Source organism: Mustelus asterias, unplaced genomic scaffold (genome assembly GCF_964213995.1).
Source record: "Mustelus asterias unplaced genomic scaffold, sMusAst1.hap1.1 HAP1_SCAFFOLD_310, whole genome shotgun sequence".
Taxonomy (NCBI): Eukaryota; Metazoa; Chordata; class Chondrichthyes; order Carcharhiniformes; family Triakidae; genus Mustelus; species Mustelus asterias.
Window position 1 is genome coordinate 444,902 of NW_027590274.1, and position 20,301 is coordinate 465,202.

General features: G+C 46.0%; 1 protein-coding gene across 1 annotated transcript; it reads left to right on the forward strand.

Annotated features, from left to right (window-relative positions):
- Positions 1 to 7,779: 7,779 nt before the first annotated feature.
- LOC144486261 (uncharacterized) lies at positions 7,780 to 8,706 on the forward strand. Its single transcript, XM_078204331.1, has one exon. It carries the CDS (start codon positions 7,780 to 7,782, stop codon positions 8,704 to 8,706), a length of 927 nt encoding a protein of 308 aa, XP_078060457.1.
- Positions 8,707 to 20,301: the final 11,595 nt, after the last annotated feature.

The window sequence follows — 20,301 nt, forward strand, 5'->3', positions numbered from 1 at the left end:
CTGGGAATTAACGGCGTCATTGTCAATCAAAGACAATAATAGAAAATTATCTTGTGCAATTAAGATCAATTAATTTTTAAAAATGCATTCCTCGGAATTTGTGCGCTGCGATTCTCTATTCCTAAAATTGATTTAAACCAGTGCTCTCCTGTGGGAATACCCCGAGTTTTTAAAACTTTTCCCACTGGTTTCCTCTCGTCTCTCTGCTCTCCTGAAGGTGCTCACACTGGCTGGGTAAATCCCACAGAGACAGGTTTCTTTCACTTTCTTTCTCCTGATGCTGAATATTCTGTTTTATGGAACGATACATCACAGATGGAAACCATTTGGATCATCCTGCCCAGTCGGGCTGTCTTTAAGATCTGTCCAGTTAATCCCACAGCCCTGCTGGCAGAGTGAGAACAATGTATATATACTGCAGCAATGCGGGAGGTGAATGGAAAATGTTTTCCAGTTGCATACCTCTCAGACACACTCATCCCTCGAAAGATAAATTGGCCTGTGTACTAAGAACAAAGAAAACTACAGCACAGGAACAGGCCCTTCGGCCCTCCAAGCCTGCACCGACCATACTGCCCGACTTAACTAAAACCCACGACCCTTCCAGAGACCATATCCCTCTATTCCCATCTCATTCATGTACATGTAGGGCGGCACGGTAGCACAGTGGTTAGCACTTCTGCTTCACAGCTCCAGGGTCCCGGGTTTGATTCCCGGCTCGGGTCACTGTCTGTGTGGAGTTTGCACATTCTCCTCGTGTCTGCGTGGGTTTCCTCCGGGTGCTCCGGTTTCCTCCCACAGTCCAAAGATGTGCGGGTTAGGTTGATTGGCCAGGTTAAAAAATTGCCCCTTAGAGTCCTGGGATGTGTAGGTTAGAGGGATTAGCGGGTAAAATATGTGGGGGTAGGGCCTGGGTGGGATTGTGGTCGGTGCAGACTCGATGGGCCGAATGGCCTCCTTCTGCACTGTAGGGTTTCTATGATTTCTATGATTTCTATGACTTGTCAAGACGCCGCTTAAAAGTCAATACCGTATCTGCTTCCACTCCCTCCCCCGGCAATGAATTCCAGGCACCCACCACTCTCTGTGTAAAATATCTGCCTCGTACATCTCTTTTAAACTTTACCCCTCGCACCTTAAACCTATTCCCCCTAGTAATTGACTCTTCCACCTTGGGAAAAAGCTTCTGACTATCCACTCTGTCCATGCCTCTCATAATCTTGTAGACTTCTATCAGGTCTCCCCTCAACCTCCATCACTCAAGTGAGAACAAACCAAGTTTCTCCAACCTCTCCTCATAGCTAATGCCCTCCATACCAGGCAACGTCCTGGTAAATCTTTTCTGGACCCTCTCCAAAGCCTCCACATCCTTCTGGTAGTGTGGCGACCAGAATTGAACACTATATTCCAAGTGCAGCCTAACTGAGGTTCTATAAAGCTGCAACATGACTTGCCAATATTTAAACTCAATGCCCCAGCCTATGAAGGCAAGCATGCCGTATGCCTTCTTGACGACCTTCTCCACCTGCATTGCCACTTTCAGTAATCTGTGTACCTGTACACCCAGATCCCTTTGCCGATCAATATTGTTAAAGGTTCTGCCATTTACTGTATATTTCCTATCTGTATTAGACCTTCCAAAATGCATTACCTCACATGTGTCCGGATTGAACTCCATCTGCCATCTCTCCACCCAAGTCTCCAACTGGTCTATATCCTGCTGTATCCTCTGATGGTCCTCATCGCTATCCGCAAATCCACCAACCTTTGTGTCGTCTGCAAACTTACTAATCAATCCAGTTACATTTTCCTCCAAATCATTGAGATATATATATCCTGTGTGAATTCGCTGGTGTGACCAAAGACTGGATGGCCCAGCAAAATCCTTCCCACACAAGGAGCAGGTGAACGATCTCTCCCCAGTGAACTCGCTGATGTGCACTGAGGTTGGATGAACATGAGAACCCCTTTCCACAGGTGGAGCAGCTGAACGGCCTCTCCTCAGTGTGAATTCGCTGGTGTAACAGCAGGTGGGATGAGATGGTGAATCCTTTCCCACACACAGAACAGATGGATGGCCTCTCTCCAGTGTGACTGTGTCTATGGTTTTCCAGCAAGTACGGATAATTGAATCCTTTATCACAATCATCACATTTCCATGGTTTCTCCATTTTCCCAGCCCCAATGTGACCGTGTCGATGGGTTTCCAACCGGGATGGATAATTGAATCCTTTACCACAATCCTCACATTTCCATGGTTTGTCCATGGTGCTGGTGTCCTTCTGTCTCTCCAGGTTGGATGATTAGTTGAAGCCTCATCCACATACAGACCATGGTGTGATGTTTTTCAGGCTATGTAACTGGTTAAAGCTCTATCCACAGTCAGTTCACTGGAGCACTCTCACTTGGGTGTGTGTGTGTGTGTGTCTCAGTTCTTTTTCTATCACATTGAATTTTGAAATTTTCTTCCACTGACAAAACAGGGAACGATTTATCCCTCGACTGTCAAAAGCAATCGTATTTAGGTCATGATGAATCGAATGACTCTGTTAGACTTTGATGTGAAGTTTAGTTTGAGTTTCCTGTCTGTGAATCTTCCTCTTCTAGTTCCCTGCACAAAGAGTTTTAAAAAACTGCTTCAGAACTGACAATTTCAGTTTCCACGAAACATTTCTCTGTCTCATTTATCTTGAGCTGTAATCCCCATCCCACACACTCTCTTGTCCCTGAGCTAAAATCAAACTCATCCCCCATCTCCACTCTGAGCTCAGCTCTCTCTCCCTTCAGCTGGATTCAGTCCTCCAGACCATGTGCAGATTGAGAGGACAATCAAGAAGTCAATTATTTTCCTTCCAAGTCAGGGGACGTGCAGCCCCACTGACTCAGTTGTTACCACAATGGGCACATGTGCCCTGCTCACCAATGAAACACCACAGTGACCATTAACATGGGCCTGTTCCTTGGAAAAGCTCCATTTTATTTGTGCCACAACAGCAGGGGAATTACCTCCTGCACAGGCACAAAGGTATCATCAGTCACAGAAAATAATTGCAGCTGGTGTTTCAAACCTCATTTTACCATTTGCTCTCAGACATTCTCAATTCAATTTTGAAATGCAAACTGAAATCTGGCATTATGGGGTAAATTAAACACATTTTAATGGTCATTTTCAGAATGACTATTCTCAAGAATTAATTCCCAAGTCAGAAAATTAAAATTCTCATCAGCAATGTAGGCAGCACAGTGGTTAGCACTGCTGTCTCACAGCTCCAGGGACCTGGGTTCGATTCCCAACTTGGGTCACTGTCCATGTGGAGTCTGCCCATTCTCCCCATGTCTGTGTGGGTTTTCTCCTGATGCTCTGGTTACCTCCCATCGTCCAAAGATATGCCAGTTATGTGCATTGGCTGTGCTAAATTGCCCCTTAGTGTCCTGGGATGAGTAAATTAGAGGGATTAGCAGGTTACATATGTGGGGTAATGGGAATAGGGCATCGGTGGATTGTTGTCGGTGCAGACTCGATGGGCCGAATAACCTCCTTCAGCACTGTAGGGATTCTATGAAATACTTTGGGAGAATTGCTATTTTAGTGGGTATTTTCACAAATGCTATAAAATGATTTTTCAAAACAAATTAATATTTTAATGATTAATAAATAAAAAGCATTTAATAAAACAACCACCCAGTGTGGGGTTCAGGATTCTAACTCAGGGTTTCTGAGCTCCAGGAACCACTAACTGAACCAGCTGGGAATTGTCTCCACAAAACTTCCCCAACTCCCTCCCGGGAAAAAGCTGCAAACCCGGGAGCTGCAGCTTTTTACTGGGGGTGTTGGAGCCTCCAGCGGGTGTTTGTGAATCCTCCCCGCCCACCTCCCAGGGTTTCCTTCCTTCCCAGAGATCAGAGTCCTCACTGATTTGAAGCCAAAGTGTTACCTCTGATTTATTGTCCCCCTCCCCCATCTTCTGATGTGAACCATCCTCCAGTGGCTGAGCCAGGATGGGGCCGTTAACCTGGGCCTGTTCCCGGGAGGGAGGGAGGGAGAAGCCCCGCAGCTGCAAACCAGGGAGCTGACAATGATTCTGAAGGGTTTGCGGATCCACAAAGTGTTTCCAAATCCTCCCAGCCACCGCCTAACGCTGACTCCGCTTCTCCGGGACAAACAAGCGCCAAGGACAGCAATGACACTGCGCATGCTCCACATCACAATGCCCAGGCGCTGATTGACGGCAGCTCCGGACCAATAGGAAGAGGGGGCGGGGTTGGAGGACCGAGCGGGAGCGGCTGATCCTCCAACCAATCGGAGTGAATGAGAGGCGGGACCTGAAGCATGCGCAGTGCGGGTAATGGCGACGGACAGACGGTTATAACTTGGAAGCGAGATCAATACGAGGTAGAGGGCGGCGTGCGGGGAATGATAAATGTGGCGGGTGGGTGGAGAGACTTTGTAAACATGTTGTTCAAACCCAAACACCGGAAATGAACTTCCCGGTCCCCCTCTTTGTACCAAATGGAGCGGCAGCTTGTAGTGTTAGACCCGGGCTGACTGCCGCCATTGAGGCTGCATGTGGGAGGCCGGCAGGGATTGTGATCGGAGAGTGAACAAAGAACAAAGAAAGAACAAAGAACAGTACATCCTGGTAAACCTTCTCTGCACTCTCTCCAATGCCTCCACGTCCTTCTGGTAGTGTGGCGACCAGAACTGGACGCAGTACTCCAAATGTGGCCTAACCAGCGTTCTATACAGCTGCATCATCAGACTCCAGCTTTTATACTCTATACCCCGTCCTATAAAGGCAAGCATACCATATGCCTTCTTCACCACCTTCTCCACCTGTGTTGCCACCTTCAAGGATTTGTGGACTTGCACACCTAGGTCCCTCTGTGTTTCTATACTCCTGATGACTCTGCCATTTATTGTATAACTCCTCCCTACATTATTTCTTCCAAAATGCATCACTTCGCATTTATCCGGATTAAATTCCATCTGCTACCTCTCCGCCCAATTTTCCAGCCTATCTATATCCTGCTGTATTGCCCGACAATACTCTTCGCTACCGCAATTCCAGCCATCTTCGTGTCATCCGCAAACTTGCTGATTACACCAGTTACACCTGACGTCACAATGGAATGGGTGAGAGTGTGACGTCACAATGGAATGGGTGAGAGTGTGACGTCACAAAGGAATGGGTGTGGGTGTGACGTCACAATGGAATGGGTGTGGGTGTGACGTCACAAAGGAATGGGTGTGGGTGTGACGTCACAATGGAATGGGTGAGAGTGTGATGTCACAATGGAATGGGTGAGAGTGTGACGAGAGTTGTATAGAACGTTGGTTCGGCCGCATTTGGAATACTGCGCCCAGTTCTGGTCGCCACACTACCAGAAGGACGTGGAGGCTTTGGATAGAGTACAGAGGAGGTTTACCAGGATATTGCCTGGTACAGAGGGGCTTAGTTATGAGGAGAGATTGGGTAAACTGGGGTTGTTCTCCCTGGAAAGACGGAGAATGAGGGGAGATCTAATAGAGGTGTACAAGATTATGAAGGGGATAGATAGGGTGAACAGTGGGAAGCTTTTTCCCAGGTCGGAGGTGACGATCACGAGGGGTCACGGGCTCAAGGTGAGAGGGGCGAAGTATAACTCAGATATCAGAGGGACGTTTTTTACACAGTGGGTGGTGGGGGCCTGGAATGCGCTGCCAAGTAGGGTGGTGGAGGCAGGCACGCTGACATCGTTTAAGACTTACCTGGATAGTCACATGAGCAGCCTGGGAATGGAGGGATACAAACGATTGGTCTAGTTGGACCAAGGAGCGGCACAGGCTTGGAGGGCCGAAGGGCCTGTTTCCTGTGCTGTACTGTTCTTTGTTCTTTGTCACAATGGAATGGGTGAGGATTCCAGATGAGCTGAGACTGGGCTGGAGTCGGGCGCTGGCACTGACATGTGGCCCGGTGGCACAGTGGTTAGTGCAGCTGCCTAACAGCGCCAGGGACCCGGGTTCAATTCCAGCCTCAGGTCGCTGTCTGTGCAGAGTTTCTACATTCTCCCCGTGTCTGTGTGGGTTTCCTTCCACAGTCCAAAGATGTGCCGGTTAGACGGATTGGCCATGATAAATTGTGACTTGGTATCAGGGGGATTAACAGGTAAATATGTGGATAGGGCCTGGATGGGATTGTTGTTGGTGCAGGCTCGATGGGCTGAATGGCCTCCTCCTACACTGTATTTTATGATTCATTATTATTAATTAATTACTATTCTGATTTCCAGCTGTTTCTGAGTTTTAACTGTATCCTCTATTGTGAACACCAAAGCAAAATACTTGTTCAATTCATCTCCCAGCTCCTTATTTTTCATTATCAATTCCTGGACTCACTTTCTATTAGACAGTTAAGAAATGGGGTAGAGCAAATGACTGAAATGTCAGTCAGGGAGCACTATTGGGAGCAGCAATAATTTCAAATAGTTTTGGAAAAAGATAGGACAGGTCCACAGGTCAAGGCCCTAAACTGGAGCAGGGCCACTTTTGTGGGCATTAGGCAGGATCGAGCAGATGTCGATTCGGTGAGTTTGTTTGAAGGGAAAGGAATGACTGGCAAATGGGAGGTTTTAAAAGTGTGATATCAAGAGTCCAGGGCAGTATATTCCTGTTAAGATGAAGGGAAAGAACGGTAAATTTAAGGATCTCTGGCAGGCAAGGGACATTGAGGCTCTGGTCAGGTAAAAGAAGGAAGCATACATTGGGTTTAGGCAATCGGGGACAAGTGAATCATTCTGACTATAAAAAGTGTAAGAAAATACTGAAGAGGGAAATCAGGAGGACAAAAAGAGGGTATGATATGGATCTGGCAGGTAAGATGAAAGAAAATTCCAAGAGGTTCTATAGCTATATTAAGAGTAAAAGGGTGGCTAGAGAGAGAATAGATCCCCTTAAAAATCAGTATGGCCATCTGTGTGTGGAGCCACAGGAGATGGGTGAGATTTTTAATGAATACTTCTCCTCTGTGTTTACTGCGGAGAGCACCATGGATGCTAAAGAAATAAGGGAAACAAGTGGTGATGTCTTGGGCACACGCATGTTACTTGGGAGGAGGTATCTGCAGCCTTATAAAAGCAAATTACTGCGGATGCTGGAATCTGAAACCAAGAGAGAAAATGGTGGAAAGTCTCAGCAGGTCTGGCAGCATCTGTAAGGAGAGAAAAGAGCTGATGTTTCTTGTCTCGATGACCCTTTGTCAATGCTCTGAAACATCAGTTCTTTTCTCCGTACAGATGCTGCCAGACCTGCTGAGAATGGGGAGAGAGTGTGTGGGATGGAGATTTACAGCTTTTGGGAAATGAGAGAGGAAAGAATGTTCCATAGAAATTGTCTGTTCTGAATTTCTATCCTGTACTGACACTGATGACTTTTGTAAACTCATTTTACAGGATATTGAAAGAGGAATCACAGGCTGAAATCGCAAATGTCACGTCTCGACGTGACAGAATCATATTCCTTGGGAGCTGAATATCATCGGACTTTGAATCCAGAAGGAGAAATGATTGTCCAGTCTGTCGATTTGAAAAGATTTGAAATGTCAGTGTGAGTGAAAAAGCATCAACACTCTGACACACTCGAGTGAGAGTGTTCCACTGCACTGACTAAAGAGCTTTAACCAGTTACACAGTCTGAATCAATATCACACCATTCACAGCGGGTAGAGACTGTAATCTTGTTCTGTGTGTGGACGAAGTTTCAACTAATTGTCCACTCAAGAGAGAGGTAAGGACACCTGCACCATGGAGAAACCATGGAAATGTGTTGACTGTGGAAAGGGATACAGAGCCCCATCAGAGCTGGAAGCTCATCGGCGCATCCACACTGGGGAGAGACCATTCACCTGCTCTCAGTGTGAGAAGGGATTCATTCAGTTATCCGACCTGCAGTCACACCAGCGAGTTCACACTGGGGAGAGACCATTCACCTGCTCTCAATGTGGGAAGGGATTCATTCAGTTATCCAACCTGCAGAGACACCAGCGAGTTCACACTGGGGAGAGACCATTCACCTGCTCTCAGTGTGGGAAGGGATTCCCTCGGTTATCCCTTCTGCAGACACACCAGCAAGTTCACACTGGGGAGAGACCATTCACCTGCTCTCAGTGTGGGAAGGGATTCCCTCGGTTATCCCACCTACAGACACACCAGCAAGTTCACACTGGGGAGAGACCATTCACCTGCTCTCAGTGTGGGAAGGGATTCACTCGGGTATCCAACCTGCGGGCACACCAGCGAGTTCACACTGGGGAGAGGCCATTCACCTGCTCCCAGTGTGGGAAGGGATTCACTCAGTTATCCAGCCTGCTGACACACCAGCGAGTTCACACTGGGGAGTGGCCATTCACCTGCTCTCAGTGTGGGAAGGGATTCCCTCAGTTATCCAGCCTGCTGACACACCAGCGAGTTCACACTGGGGAGAGACCGTTCACCTGCTCTCAGTGTGAGAAGGGATTCACTCAGTTATCCAACTTGCAGACACACCAGCGAAGTCACACTGTCGAGAAACCATTCACCTGCTCTCAGTGTGGAAAGGGATTCACTCGGTCATCCGACCTGTGGAGACACCAGCAAGTTCACACTGGGGAGAGGCCATTCACCTGCTCTGTGTGTGGGAAGGGTTTCAGCGTTTCATCCCGGCTGCTGAGACATCAACAAGTTCACGAGTGATGACAGGAGTTGGATTCTGCTGTTATTGTTTCTGCTCTCAGTTGCATCCAGGACTGCATTTTGTTCATTCTCACAGTTGGTCAATGGGAATGGTCGGAGGGTTTCTTTGTGCTGGACTGGCTGGTCTCAGCCTCCAGTGGGCTGATGCTCTTTGAGTCTTTTTACGAATACCTGGTTTCAAATGTCACAAGGATCACAGAGTGACAGGAAGTTCAGAGATATTTAGTCAGAAGAAAACAGGTTGGCAATGCAAAGGTACCTTTCTGAATGGAGGGCTGTGACAAGTGACATTCCTCAGGGATCAGTGCTGGGACCGTTGCTGTTTGTGATATATATAAATGATTTGGAGGAAAATGTAACTGGTTTGATTGGTAAGTTTGTGAACGACACAAAGGTTGGTGGAATTGCGGATAGCGATGGGGACCGGCAGAGGATACAGCAGGATATAGGTCAGTTGGAGACTTGGGCGGAGAGTTGGCAGATGAAGTTTAATCCGGACAAATGTGAGGTAATGCATTTTGGAAGGTCTATTACAGATGGGAAACATACAGTAAATGGCAGAACCCTTAAGAGTATTGATAGGCAGAGGGATCTGGGTGTACAGGTACACAGGTCATTGAAAGTGGCAATGCAGGTGGAGAAGATAATCAAGAAGGCATACGGCATGCTTGCCTTCATCGGCCAGGGCATTGAGTTTAAAAATTGGTAAACATGTTGCAGCTTTATAGAACGTTAGTTAGACCGCACTTGGAATTTAGTGTTCAATTCTGGTCACCACACTACCAGAAGGATGTGGAGGCTTTGGAGAGGGTACGGAAAATATTTATCAGGATGTGGCCTGGTGTGGAGGGCATTAGCTATGAGGAGAGGTTGGAGAAACTTGGTTTGTTCTCACTGGAACGACGGCAGTTGAGGGGGGGGGGGGGCGACCTGATAGAAGTCTACAAGATTATGAGGGGCATGGACAGAGTGGATAGTCAGACGCTTTTTCCCAGGGTGGAAGAGTCAATTACGAGAGGCATAGGTTTAAGGTGCGAGGGGCAAGGTTTAAAGGAGATGTACAAGGCAGGTTTTTTACACAGAGGGTGGTGGGTGCCTGGAACTCGTTGCCGGGGAAGGTAGTGGAAGCAGATACGGCAGTGACTTTTAAGATGTGTCTTGACAAATATATGAATAGCATAGGAATAGAGGGATATGGTCCCCGGAAAGGTAGGGGGTTTTAGTTCAGACGGGCAGCATGGTTGCTGCAGGCTTGGAGGGCCAAAGGGCTTGTTTCTGTGCTGTAATTTTCTTTGTTCTTCATTCTGTTTGGAACATCCCAAATGCCCATTCAATTTCCTTTTTAATTGTTTATTGTCTCCACTTCCTCCACCCTCATAGACAGCGAGTTTCAGGTCATTACCATTCGCTGCATCAGAATATTCTTCCTCACCCCCCCCCCACCCCCCCACGGTCCCCTTGCATCTTTGACCCAAAACAAGAAATCTGTGTCCCCCCTCGTCCTTGTCCCTTCAGCTAATGGGAACAGCTTTTCTTTGTCCACCTTATCTAAACCTGTCAGAATCTTGTCTACTTCTATCAAATCTCCCCTCAACCTCCTTTGCTCCAAGGAGAACAACCCCAGCCTGACATTGACAATAAAGAACAAACTAACAGAATATGTTACTGTCTGAAATCAAATGGGAATGTTTAATTTCTGTTTTAAAGATATTGTGGATATATTGTCCTGGACAATAAAGGAATTGGAATTACTCACCTTGGGTGTGGTTGAATGGAATATATCAATCTGGTATCCACCAACAGTCTAGTGAAAGTCTGGAATATGTACAAAGAACAATACAGCACAGGAACAGGCCCTTCGGCCCTCCAAGCCTGCACCGATCATGTGTTCCTAACTGGACCATCCGTTTGTATCCCTCTATTCCCAGTCTGTTCATGTGGCTATCTCAATAAGTCTTAAATGATCCTAGCATGTCTGCCTCAACCACCTTGCTTGGTAGTGCATTCCAGGCCCCCACCACCCTCTGTGTAAAATACATCCCCCGCATATCTGTACTGAACCTTGCCCCCCTTACTTTGAACTTGTGACCCCTTGTGTTTGTCATTTCTGACCTGGGAAAAAGCTTCCAACTGTTCACCCTATCTATTCCCTTCATAATTTTATAAACTTCTATAAGGTCGCCCCCTCAACCTCCGTCTTTCCAGGGAGAACAACCCTAGTTTACTCAATCTCTCCTCATAGCTAATACCCTCCATACCAGGCAACATCCTGGTAAACCTTTTCTGCACTCTCTCCAAAGCCTCCACATCCTTCTGGTAGTGCGGTGACCAGAACTGGACACAGTATTCCAAATGTGGCCTAACCAACGTTCTATGTAACTGCAACATCATATGCCAACTTTTATACTCTATGCCCCGTCCAATAAAGGCAAGCATGCCATATGTCTTCTTCACCACCTTTTCCACCTGTGCTGCCACCTTTAAGGATCTGTGGACTTGCACACCCAGATCCCTCTGCGTGTCTCTGCTCCTGATGGTTCTGCCATTTATCGTATAGCTCCCCCCTGCATTAGATCTACAAAATGCATCACTTTGCATTTATCTGGATTAAATTCCATCTGCCATTTCTCTGCCCAATTTTCCAGCCTATCTATGTCCTGCTGTATTCTCTGACAATGTTCATCACTATCCGCAACTCCAGCAATCTTTGTGTCGTCCACAAACTTACTAATCAGACTAGCTACATCTTCCAAATCATTTATATATATCACAAACAGCAGAGGTCCCAGTACAGAGCCCTGCGGAACACCTGAGTCATGATGTGGAGATGCCGGCGTTGGACTGGGGTAAACACAGTAAGAGTTTTAACAACACCAGGTTAAAGTCCAACAGGTTTATTTGGTAGCAAATGCCATTAGCTTTCGGAGCGCTGCTCCTTTCGACCACCTGCTCCATCTGACGAAGGAGCAGCGAACAAACAACGAACAATACAGCACAGGAACAGGCCCTTCAGCTCTCCAAGCCCACGCCACTCCCTGGTCCAAACTAGACCATTCTTTTGTATCTCTCCATTCCCACTCCGTTCCTGTGGCTATCTAGATAAGTCTTAAACGTTCCCAGTGTGTCCGCCTCCACCACTTTGCCCGGCAGCGCACTCCAGGCCCCCACCACCCTCTGTGTAAAATACATCCCTCTGATATCCGTGTTGAACCTCCCCGCCACCCCCCCCCCCCCCCCACCTTGAACCTATGACCCCTCGTGAACGTCACCACCGATCTGGGAAAAAGCTTCCCACGTTCACCCTATCTATGCCTTTCATAATTTTATACACCTCTATTAGGTCACCCCTCATCCTCCGTCTTTCCAGTGAGAACAACCCCAGTTTACCCAATCTCTCCTCATAACTAAGCCCTTCCATACCAGGCAACATCCTGGTAAACCTCCTCTGCGCTCTCTCTAAAGCCTCCACATCCTTCCGGTAGTGTGGCGACCAGAACTGGGTGCAGTATTCCAAATGCGGCCGAACCAACGTTCTATACAACTGCAACATCAGACCCCAACTTTTATACTCTATGCCCTGTCCTATAAAGGCAAGCATGCCATATGCCTTATTCACTACCTTCTCCACCTGTGACGTCACCTTCAAGGATCTGTGGACTTGCACACCCAGGTCCCTCTGCGTACTTACACCCTTTATGGTTCTGCCATTTATCGTATAGCTCCCCCCTACGTTAGTTCTACCAAAATGCATCACTTCGCATTTATCAGGATTGAACTCCATCTTCCATTTCTTTGCCCAAATTTCCAGCCTATCTATATCCTTCTGTAGCCTCTGACAATGTTCCTCACTATCTGTGCTCCGAAAGCTAATGGCATTTGCTACCAAATCAACCTGTTGGACTTTAACCTGGTGTTGTTAAAACTCTTACTGTGAACACCCTAGTCACAGCCCTCCAATCAGAAAAAGACCCCTCCATTGCTACTCTCTGTCTTCTATGGCTAAGCCAGTTCTGTACCCATCTCGCTAGTTCACCTTTGATCCCGTGAGGTTTAACCTTTTGCACCAGCCTGCCATGTGGGACCTTGTCAAATGCTTTACAAAAATCCACGTAGACGACATCCACGGCCCTTCCCTTGTCAATCATTTTTGTCACCTCCTCAAAAAACTCAACCAAATTTCCCTCATACAAAACCATGTTGTCTATCGCTAATGAGACTATTCAGTTCTAAATGTGTATAGATCCTATCTCTAAGAATCTTCTCCAACAATTTCCCTACCATGGACGTTATGCTCACTGGCCTATAATTGTCCGGGTTATCCTTGCTACCCTTCTTAAATAACGGGACCACATTTGCTGTCCTCCAATCCTCTGGGACCTCACCTGTGTCCAATGAAGAAACAAAGATTTCTGTTAGAGGCCCAGCAATTTCATCTCTTGTCTTTCTCAGTAACTGGAAGTCCCTTCCTCACAGCACTGTGGGTGTACGTACACCTCAGGCATTGCAGCAGTTCAAGAAGGCACCCTTGGGGTTGGGGTTGACCATGGCCAAGGCAGCTACATAGCCACATATTCTGTTATAATTGAAGGACTGCAGACTGAATGTGAGGCATTGTGGGACTGGACTATCTTGACCATATTCCTGTGACTGCCCGGAAACTCATGTGTCTATTTTAGTTTATAATTGAAGATTTCTGGGAATAAGTTAAATGCGGAAATATTAAGCATCGCCTGGAGGAATTTGGAATAACTGAGAGTTTTATCCCCAGATAAAGAACAAAGATTTTGCCGGTGTTTGGGTGTAACGTGTTTGGGATTTTAAATCAACAAAGATGTTGCCTCTAAATCAATCCTTGTAAGTTGGCTTAAAAAAGGTGAAGTTATAATGAAGGATATTGTATCTGATTTTAATCAAGGAGTTATGAGCTTGTAGTGCTCTGTCGCTTTAAGAAGCTATAGCTGCGAGAGAGAATGCTGAGGATTCATTGGTTGAAATTTACGAGCTGTGAGAATCTGTGTGTTTTGTTTGTTTTATGTGGATGTTTGTAGATGTGTTTTATCATTGTTTTGGGCTACATTTGTTAAGGTTTATCTTTCTGGAGAATTAACCTTACCTTGAGTCTTTAATTAAAGGCATTTTTGGAAGTTTAAAAACAGGATCACAAGAACGCTTAAGTAATTCATCCTGCTTATTGTTGTTGTAAAGCACATGCTGTGTTTCTCTGTTTGTGTGTGGATGATATTTGTGGGTTGAACACTTCAAGTTTTGAGGTTTTCTGTCTGTGATTTAAATCAAACAGATTTTTAAAAAAGGAAGTGTGATTAATAAAACTTTTTTGTTCAGAAGTTATGAACCTGGAGCCATATTTACTGGCCAGAGACAGGATTCCAGGATATTTTATTAAACATGTGGGAATTTTAATCCGGATACAATTCACCCATGTGAGAATGAGAGTTTTAATTTGTAATGGTTATTTAAAATTTGACACATGTGAAATGATTCTGACCAATCCTGTGTTGGATTGATCTTGGGTTAAACTTCCTGTCAGGTCCAAAGATTTATTCCTGACGCAAGTAACACAAAGAAAAGGAAAATTCTGGAATTGGATCCTGAAGAAGAGTTTAAAAAGAGAGAGTATTAAAGAGAAATGTTCCCAGACCATGTGGTCATTAGATTAAAACAAAGGAAGAGTGCTAACGTCCATTTGAGAACTTGTAATCCACCCCATTTCTAACTAAGGGAGTCTATGTACAAAGAAAGCCCAAGAAAGACCCCCCCCCCAAGGGGGGTCTGGAAAGCATCATGATGGGGGCACCTGTCCATGAGATGATCACAAAGCCCCATAATGCCCAGTTACTACTTTGATTGAACCTATAATGTATGTAATCTATCACCATTCTGATTGGATTGTGTCCAGCCGGGATGGGCTGAGTAACTGGATAAGAATTGATGATATTCTGTGTTGGGTGGAGTTGCACATGGTCAGCCCCTGTGGCTTCTCCCCGCTGGCGTAACTCAATAAACTGTTTGTCGATTGAATCAGTCACAACACACTGGGTACATTACCACTTCATCCTTGGGAGTGGCCTGATAGGCCGTGCTCCAGACTAAATGTGGCCTTTGGGGGGCCTTTCATGAATCACATGTGTTTGGTCATTGTAAATGTGCATTCAAAATGGTTGGAAGCACAGATCATGAGTAATATTCCAGCTCCTGTGGCAATAGAGAAGCTCTGTCAAATTTTCACTTGCCCTGGGTTACCAGATTTGCTTGTTTCAGATAACGACACTCTGTTTACAAGTGAGGTGTTTCAGGAATTCCTGTAAAGGAATGGTCTACGCCATGTGCGTACTGCACCGTTTCATCTGGCTACAAATGGTCTCGCAGAAAGAGCTGTTCAAACTCTGAAGGAGGGATTGAAGAGAATGGCAGGCGATACTTTAAGAACAAGCTCTCAAGATTTTTGTTCCAGTTTCGCATCACACCACAATCCACAACCGGACTCTCTCCTGTGGAATTTTTAGGTAGAAGGTTGAGGTCACATCTGGATCTGCTTCATCCAGATCTCAGAGCAAAAGTGAGCAGGAAACAAGAGAAGCAGAAGGAGGGACAGGACTGCCACGCCAAAGAGAGGCAGTTCAAACCGGGTGATCAGGTTTACATCAGAAAGTTTGGGAGTAACCAAAGGTGGTTACCGGGAATAATTTTAAACCAAAGTGGTCCAGTATCTTGGGTGGTGAGACTGTAAAATGGAAGAGTTGTTCACAGACACCAAGACCATATTCGCTTGCGGTGTGACCCCGAGTCAGGAACAGTTTCAGAGTCAGCAACCATTACTGAGAACATGGCAGAGGGTCATGCTGCTGTGGATGTTCACCAGGAAATGGTTCCAGCTTTGCCAGTTGACTCTGCTGTGGGAGTGGAAGAGGAATGTTCATGTACAGATTCTCAAACTACCTCTTCACCTCCCATTCCAGATCCACCATTACAAGATTTACCAGTGGTATTGTACAGGTCGCAATGCAACCACAAAGCTCCTGACAGACTTCCGTATTGTTAAAGACATTACTTTGTTGTATTTCTGTCCTGATGGGGGATTGAAATTTAAGGGGAGGAGAAGTGTTACAGAGTGTTCTTCTCAGCCTCTCTCCCTTCTGAGCACGTGCGGGCTTTGGGCGGGCTTTCAGTCTGCAAGTCCAGGCTGGTTCCAATGCTCCTGTTTCCTTTTGTTTGCCAATGATTTTTAAACTTTCTTATTTATATAAAGAAGATCCTGCTTTTCACAATGCATTTGACTACCTTATTTGTGGACTGAAGTTTCCACAATTGTAAAGCAGGAGATGAGTTAAATGGACAGCCTGAATTGAGAGACAATTAAAGAATAAATGATTCATTAATACAGATGTTAGGATGGAAATGTAAATTTGAATACAAAAGTTTACAACGTTTAGAATTATAAAGATATAAAGAATGTTTAAAATGCTGTGGGAATTATAAAATGTTACCTTCTGGCACCAACCGAATAGAAAGAAACAGATCACAAGGGCCACACGGTAGCACAGTGGTTAGCACTGCTGCTTCACAGCTCCAGGGACCCGGGTTCGATTCCCGGCTTGGGTCACTGTCTGTGTGGAGTTTGCACATTCTCCTCGTGTCTGCGTGGGTTTCCTCCGGGTGCTCCGGTTTCCTCCCACAGTCCAAAGATGTGCGGGTTAGGTTGATTGGCCAGGTTAAAAAAATTGCCCCTTAGAGTCCTGGGATGCGTAGGTTAGAGGGATTAGTGGGTAAAATATGTGGGGGTGGGGCCTGGTGGGATTGTGGTCGGTGCAGACTCGATGGGCCGAATGGCCTCCTTCTGCACTGTAGGGTTTCTATGATTTCTACGAAGACTTGGTGGCGTGGCGCGGTGCCACAGTGGTTAGCACTGCTGCCTCACAGTGCCAGGGACCTGGGCTCAATTCCCGGCTTGGGTGACTATGAGGAGTCTGCACGTCTCCCCCGTGTCTGCGTGGGTTTCCTCCGGGTGCTCCAGTTTCCTCCCACAGTCCGAAAGACGTGCTGGTTAGGTACATTAGCCATGTTAAATTCTCAATCAGTGTAACCGATCAGACGCCAGAGTGCGGAAACTAAGGGATTTTCACAGTAACTTCATTGCAGTGTTAACGTAAGCCTACTGGTGACACTAATAAATAAACTTTAATACTTTCTTAACCTTGACTGGAGGGAATGAATCAGTTCCTGTTCAAGATGTCTCAACATTGAATGACTGATGTTAACCAATTATTGGTCAACACTCAGGCTACCCCAAGCTAAGAGATATCGTTTGAGAGAAAGAATTGTCTTAAAATTCAGACAATGTGTGCAACTCGCTAAAAACCAAACCAGTTTCATTATTGACAAGTTATAGACCAATTGGCTAATTCCCAACAATTGGCTGAGCTGGGCTTTCTACATTTTGAAAGGATAAAAAAGGGGATTCAAGAAACCAATTTGGTAGATGTTTTTAAAAGTTTAAGGTTTTTTAAAGTTTATTTATTAGTGTCACACATTCACACTGCAATGAAGTTACTCTGAAAATTCCCCAGTCACCACGCTCTGGCGCCTGTTCCGGTAAACCGAGGGAGAATTTAGCATGCTCAATGTACCTAACCAGCAAGTCCTTCGGTCTGTGGGAGAAATCCACACAGACTGGGGCAGAATATGCCGACTCTGCACAGACAGTGACCCAAGCCGGGTCCCTGGCGCTGTGAGGCAGCAGTGCTAACTACTGTGCCCTACAGAGAGGTGTTGAAAGCTGTTGATTTTACAAGTTATCCATGTTTTCAGAGTGGTCACTTTTTGTCCTGGTCTGAGAAGGATGGAGAAAAGTCTGTTCAATTGTTCAAGTTAAGCTTTCTCCTTTTACTGTTAATAGATGCTTTGCTTTTTTTATCCTTCTCTCTTACATTTTTAATCGTTAATAAACTTTCCGAATTCACCATTTAAAGCGTTATTTCTTGCCATTTGGTTAAGTCACTGGAACCTGGTGTGATTTACGATTAGGGAGGTTATTGTAAACAAGTGAACCCTATAAATCTTCATTTAAATAAATCAAAGTTTTTACAAATGGAATGCTATCCTTTATTACGAGGGAAATTGAACATCGGAAAGAGGATGTTATGCTTCAGTTATGATGTGGAGATGCTGACGTTGGACTGGGGTAAACACAGTAAGAAGTCTCACAACACCAGGTTAAAGTCCAACAAGTTTACTTGGCAGCAAAAGCCACTAGCTTTTGGAGTGCTGCTCCTTCATCAGGTGAGTGGGAGTTCTGTTCACAAACAGGGCATATAAAGACACAAACTCAATTTACAAAATAATGGTTGGAATGCGAGTCTTTACAGGTAATCAAGTCTTAAAGGTACAGACAATGTGAATGGAGAGAGGGCCAAGCACAGGTTAAAGAGGTGTGTATTGTCTCCAGCCAGGACAGTTAGTGAGATTTTGCAAGCCCAGGCAAGTCGTGGGGGTTACAGATAGTGTGACATAAACCCAAGATCCCGGTTGAGGCCATCCTCATGTGTGCGGAACTTGGCTATCAGTTTCTGCTCAGCGATTCTGCGTTGTCGTGTGTTGTGAAGGCCGCCTTGGAGAACGCTTACCCGAAGATCAGAGGCTGAATGCCCCTGACTGCTGAAGTGTTCCTCAAGTTAAGGGAACACTCCTGCCTGGTGATTGTCGAGCGGTGTTCATTCATTCGTTGTCGTAGCGTCTGCATGGTCTCCCTAATGTACCATGCCTTGGGACAGGAGCGGTGCCAGAGGACTGGAGGACAGCTGATATGGTACCACTCGTCAAGAGGGAAGTAGGGAAAAAAACAACAAATTCCTGGCCAGTGAGTCTAACTTCAGCAATAGGGAAACGATTGGAAAAAGTTCTGGGGGACAGAATTAATTTCCACTTGGGGAGGTGAGGATTAATCAAGGATGGGCAGCATGGTTTTGGCAAAGAGAGATCATGCCTTACAAATCTGGTTGAATTTTTGAGGAGGTGACTCGGTGTGTAGATGAGGGGAGTTAAGTTGATGTCGTCAACATGGACTTCATTAAGGCTTTTGACAAGGTCCCACATGGGAGGCTGACGGAGAAGGTAAAAGCCCATGGGATCCAGGGCAATTTGCCAAACTGGACCCAAAATTGTGTTTGTGACTGGATGCCTGTGTTTAGTGATGTTCTGCAGGGATTGGTGCTGCGTTGCTTGTTGCTTGTAGTGTACGTTAATGACCTGGATATGAATATAGGAGGTATGATAAGTAAGTTTGCAGATGACACAAAAATTGATGATGTGCTAAAAACCGAGGAGCAAAACCTTAGATTACAGGACAATATCGACAGGGCGGCACAGAGGCACTGCTGCCTCACAGTGCCAGGGACCCAAGTTTGATTCCCGGCTTGCGTCACCCTCTGCGTGGAGTCTGCACGTTCTCCCCATGTCTGCGTGGGTTTCCTCCGGGTGCTCCGGTTTCCTCCCACAGTCCAAAAGATGTGTTGATTAGGTGCATTGGTCATGCTAAATTCTCCCTCAGTGTACCTAAACAGGCGCTGGAGTGTGGCGACTCAGGGATTTTCACAGTAACTTCACTGCAGTGTTAATGTAAGCCTACTTGTGACACTAGTAAATAAACCTTAAAACTTTAGTTAGATGGGCAGAACAGTGGCAAGTGGAATTCAACCCTGAAAAGTTTAGGTAATTTTTGGAGGACAAGCAAAGTAACGGAATGCACAATGAATGGTCAGATCTTAGGAAGTACAGAGGATCAGAGGGACCTTGGTGTGCATGTCCATAGATCTCTGAAGACAGCAGGACAGTTACATAAGGTGGTTCAGAACGCACATGGGATACTTGCCTTTATTAACCAAGGCATTGAATATATGGCTGTAGAGATTCACATTCTAATCAGTATTCTGTAACTTAAGACTTCCCTGGTTAGTCACATGAGCAGCCTGGGAATGGAGGGATACAAACGATTGGTCTAGTTGGCCCAAGGAGCGGCACAGGCTTGGAGGGCCGAAGGGCCTGTTTCCTGTGCTGTACTGTTCTTTGTTCTTTGATTTTGTGCCTCTGTATGCCCTGTTTCCACTCCATCTGACGAAGGAGCAGCGCTCCGAAAGCTTATGGTATTTGCTACCAAATAAACCTGTTGGACTTTAACCTGGTGTTGTGAGACTTCTTACTGTGTTCACCCCAGTCCAACACCGGCATCTCCACATCATGGCCCTGTTTGAGAGCAGATATCCACTCCATCTGACGAAGGAGCAGCACTCCGAAAGCTAATGGCATTTGCTACCAAATAAACCTGTTGGACTTTAACCTGGTGTTGTTAAAACTCTTACTGTGTTTACCCCAGTCCAACGCCGGCATCTCCACATCATTGAATATAAGGGCAGGGAGGTTATGATGGAGCTGTATAAAACACTGGATAGGCCACAGCTGGAGTACTGTGTGCAGTTCTGGTCGCCACACTATAGGAAGGATGTAATTGCACTGGAGAAGGTGCAGAGGAGATTCACCAGGGTGTTGGCTGGGCTGGAGTGTTTCAGCTATGAGGAGAGGCTG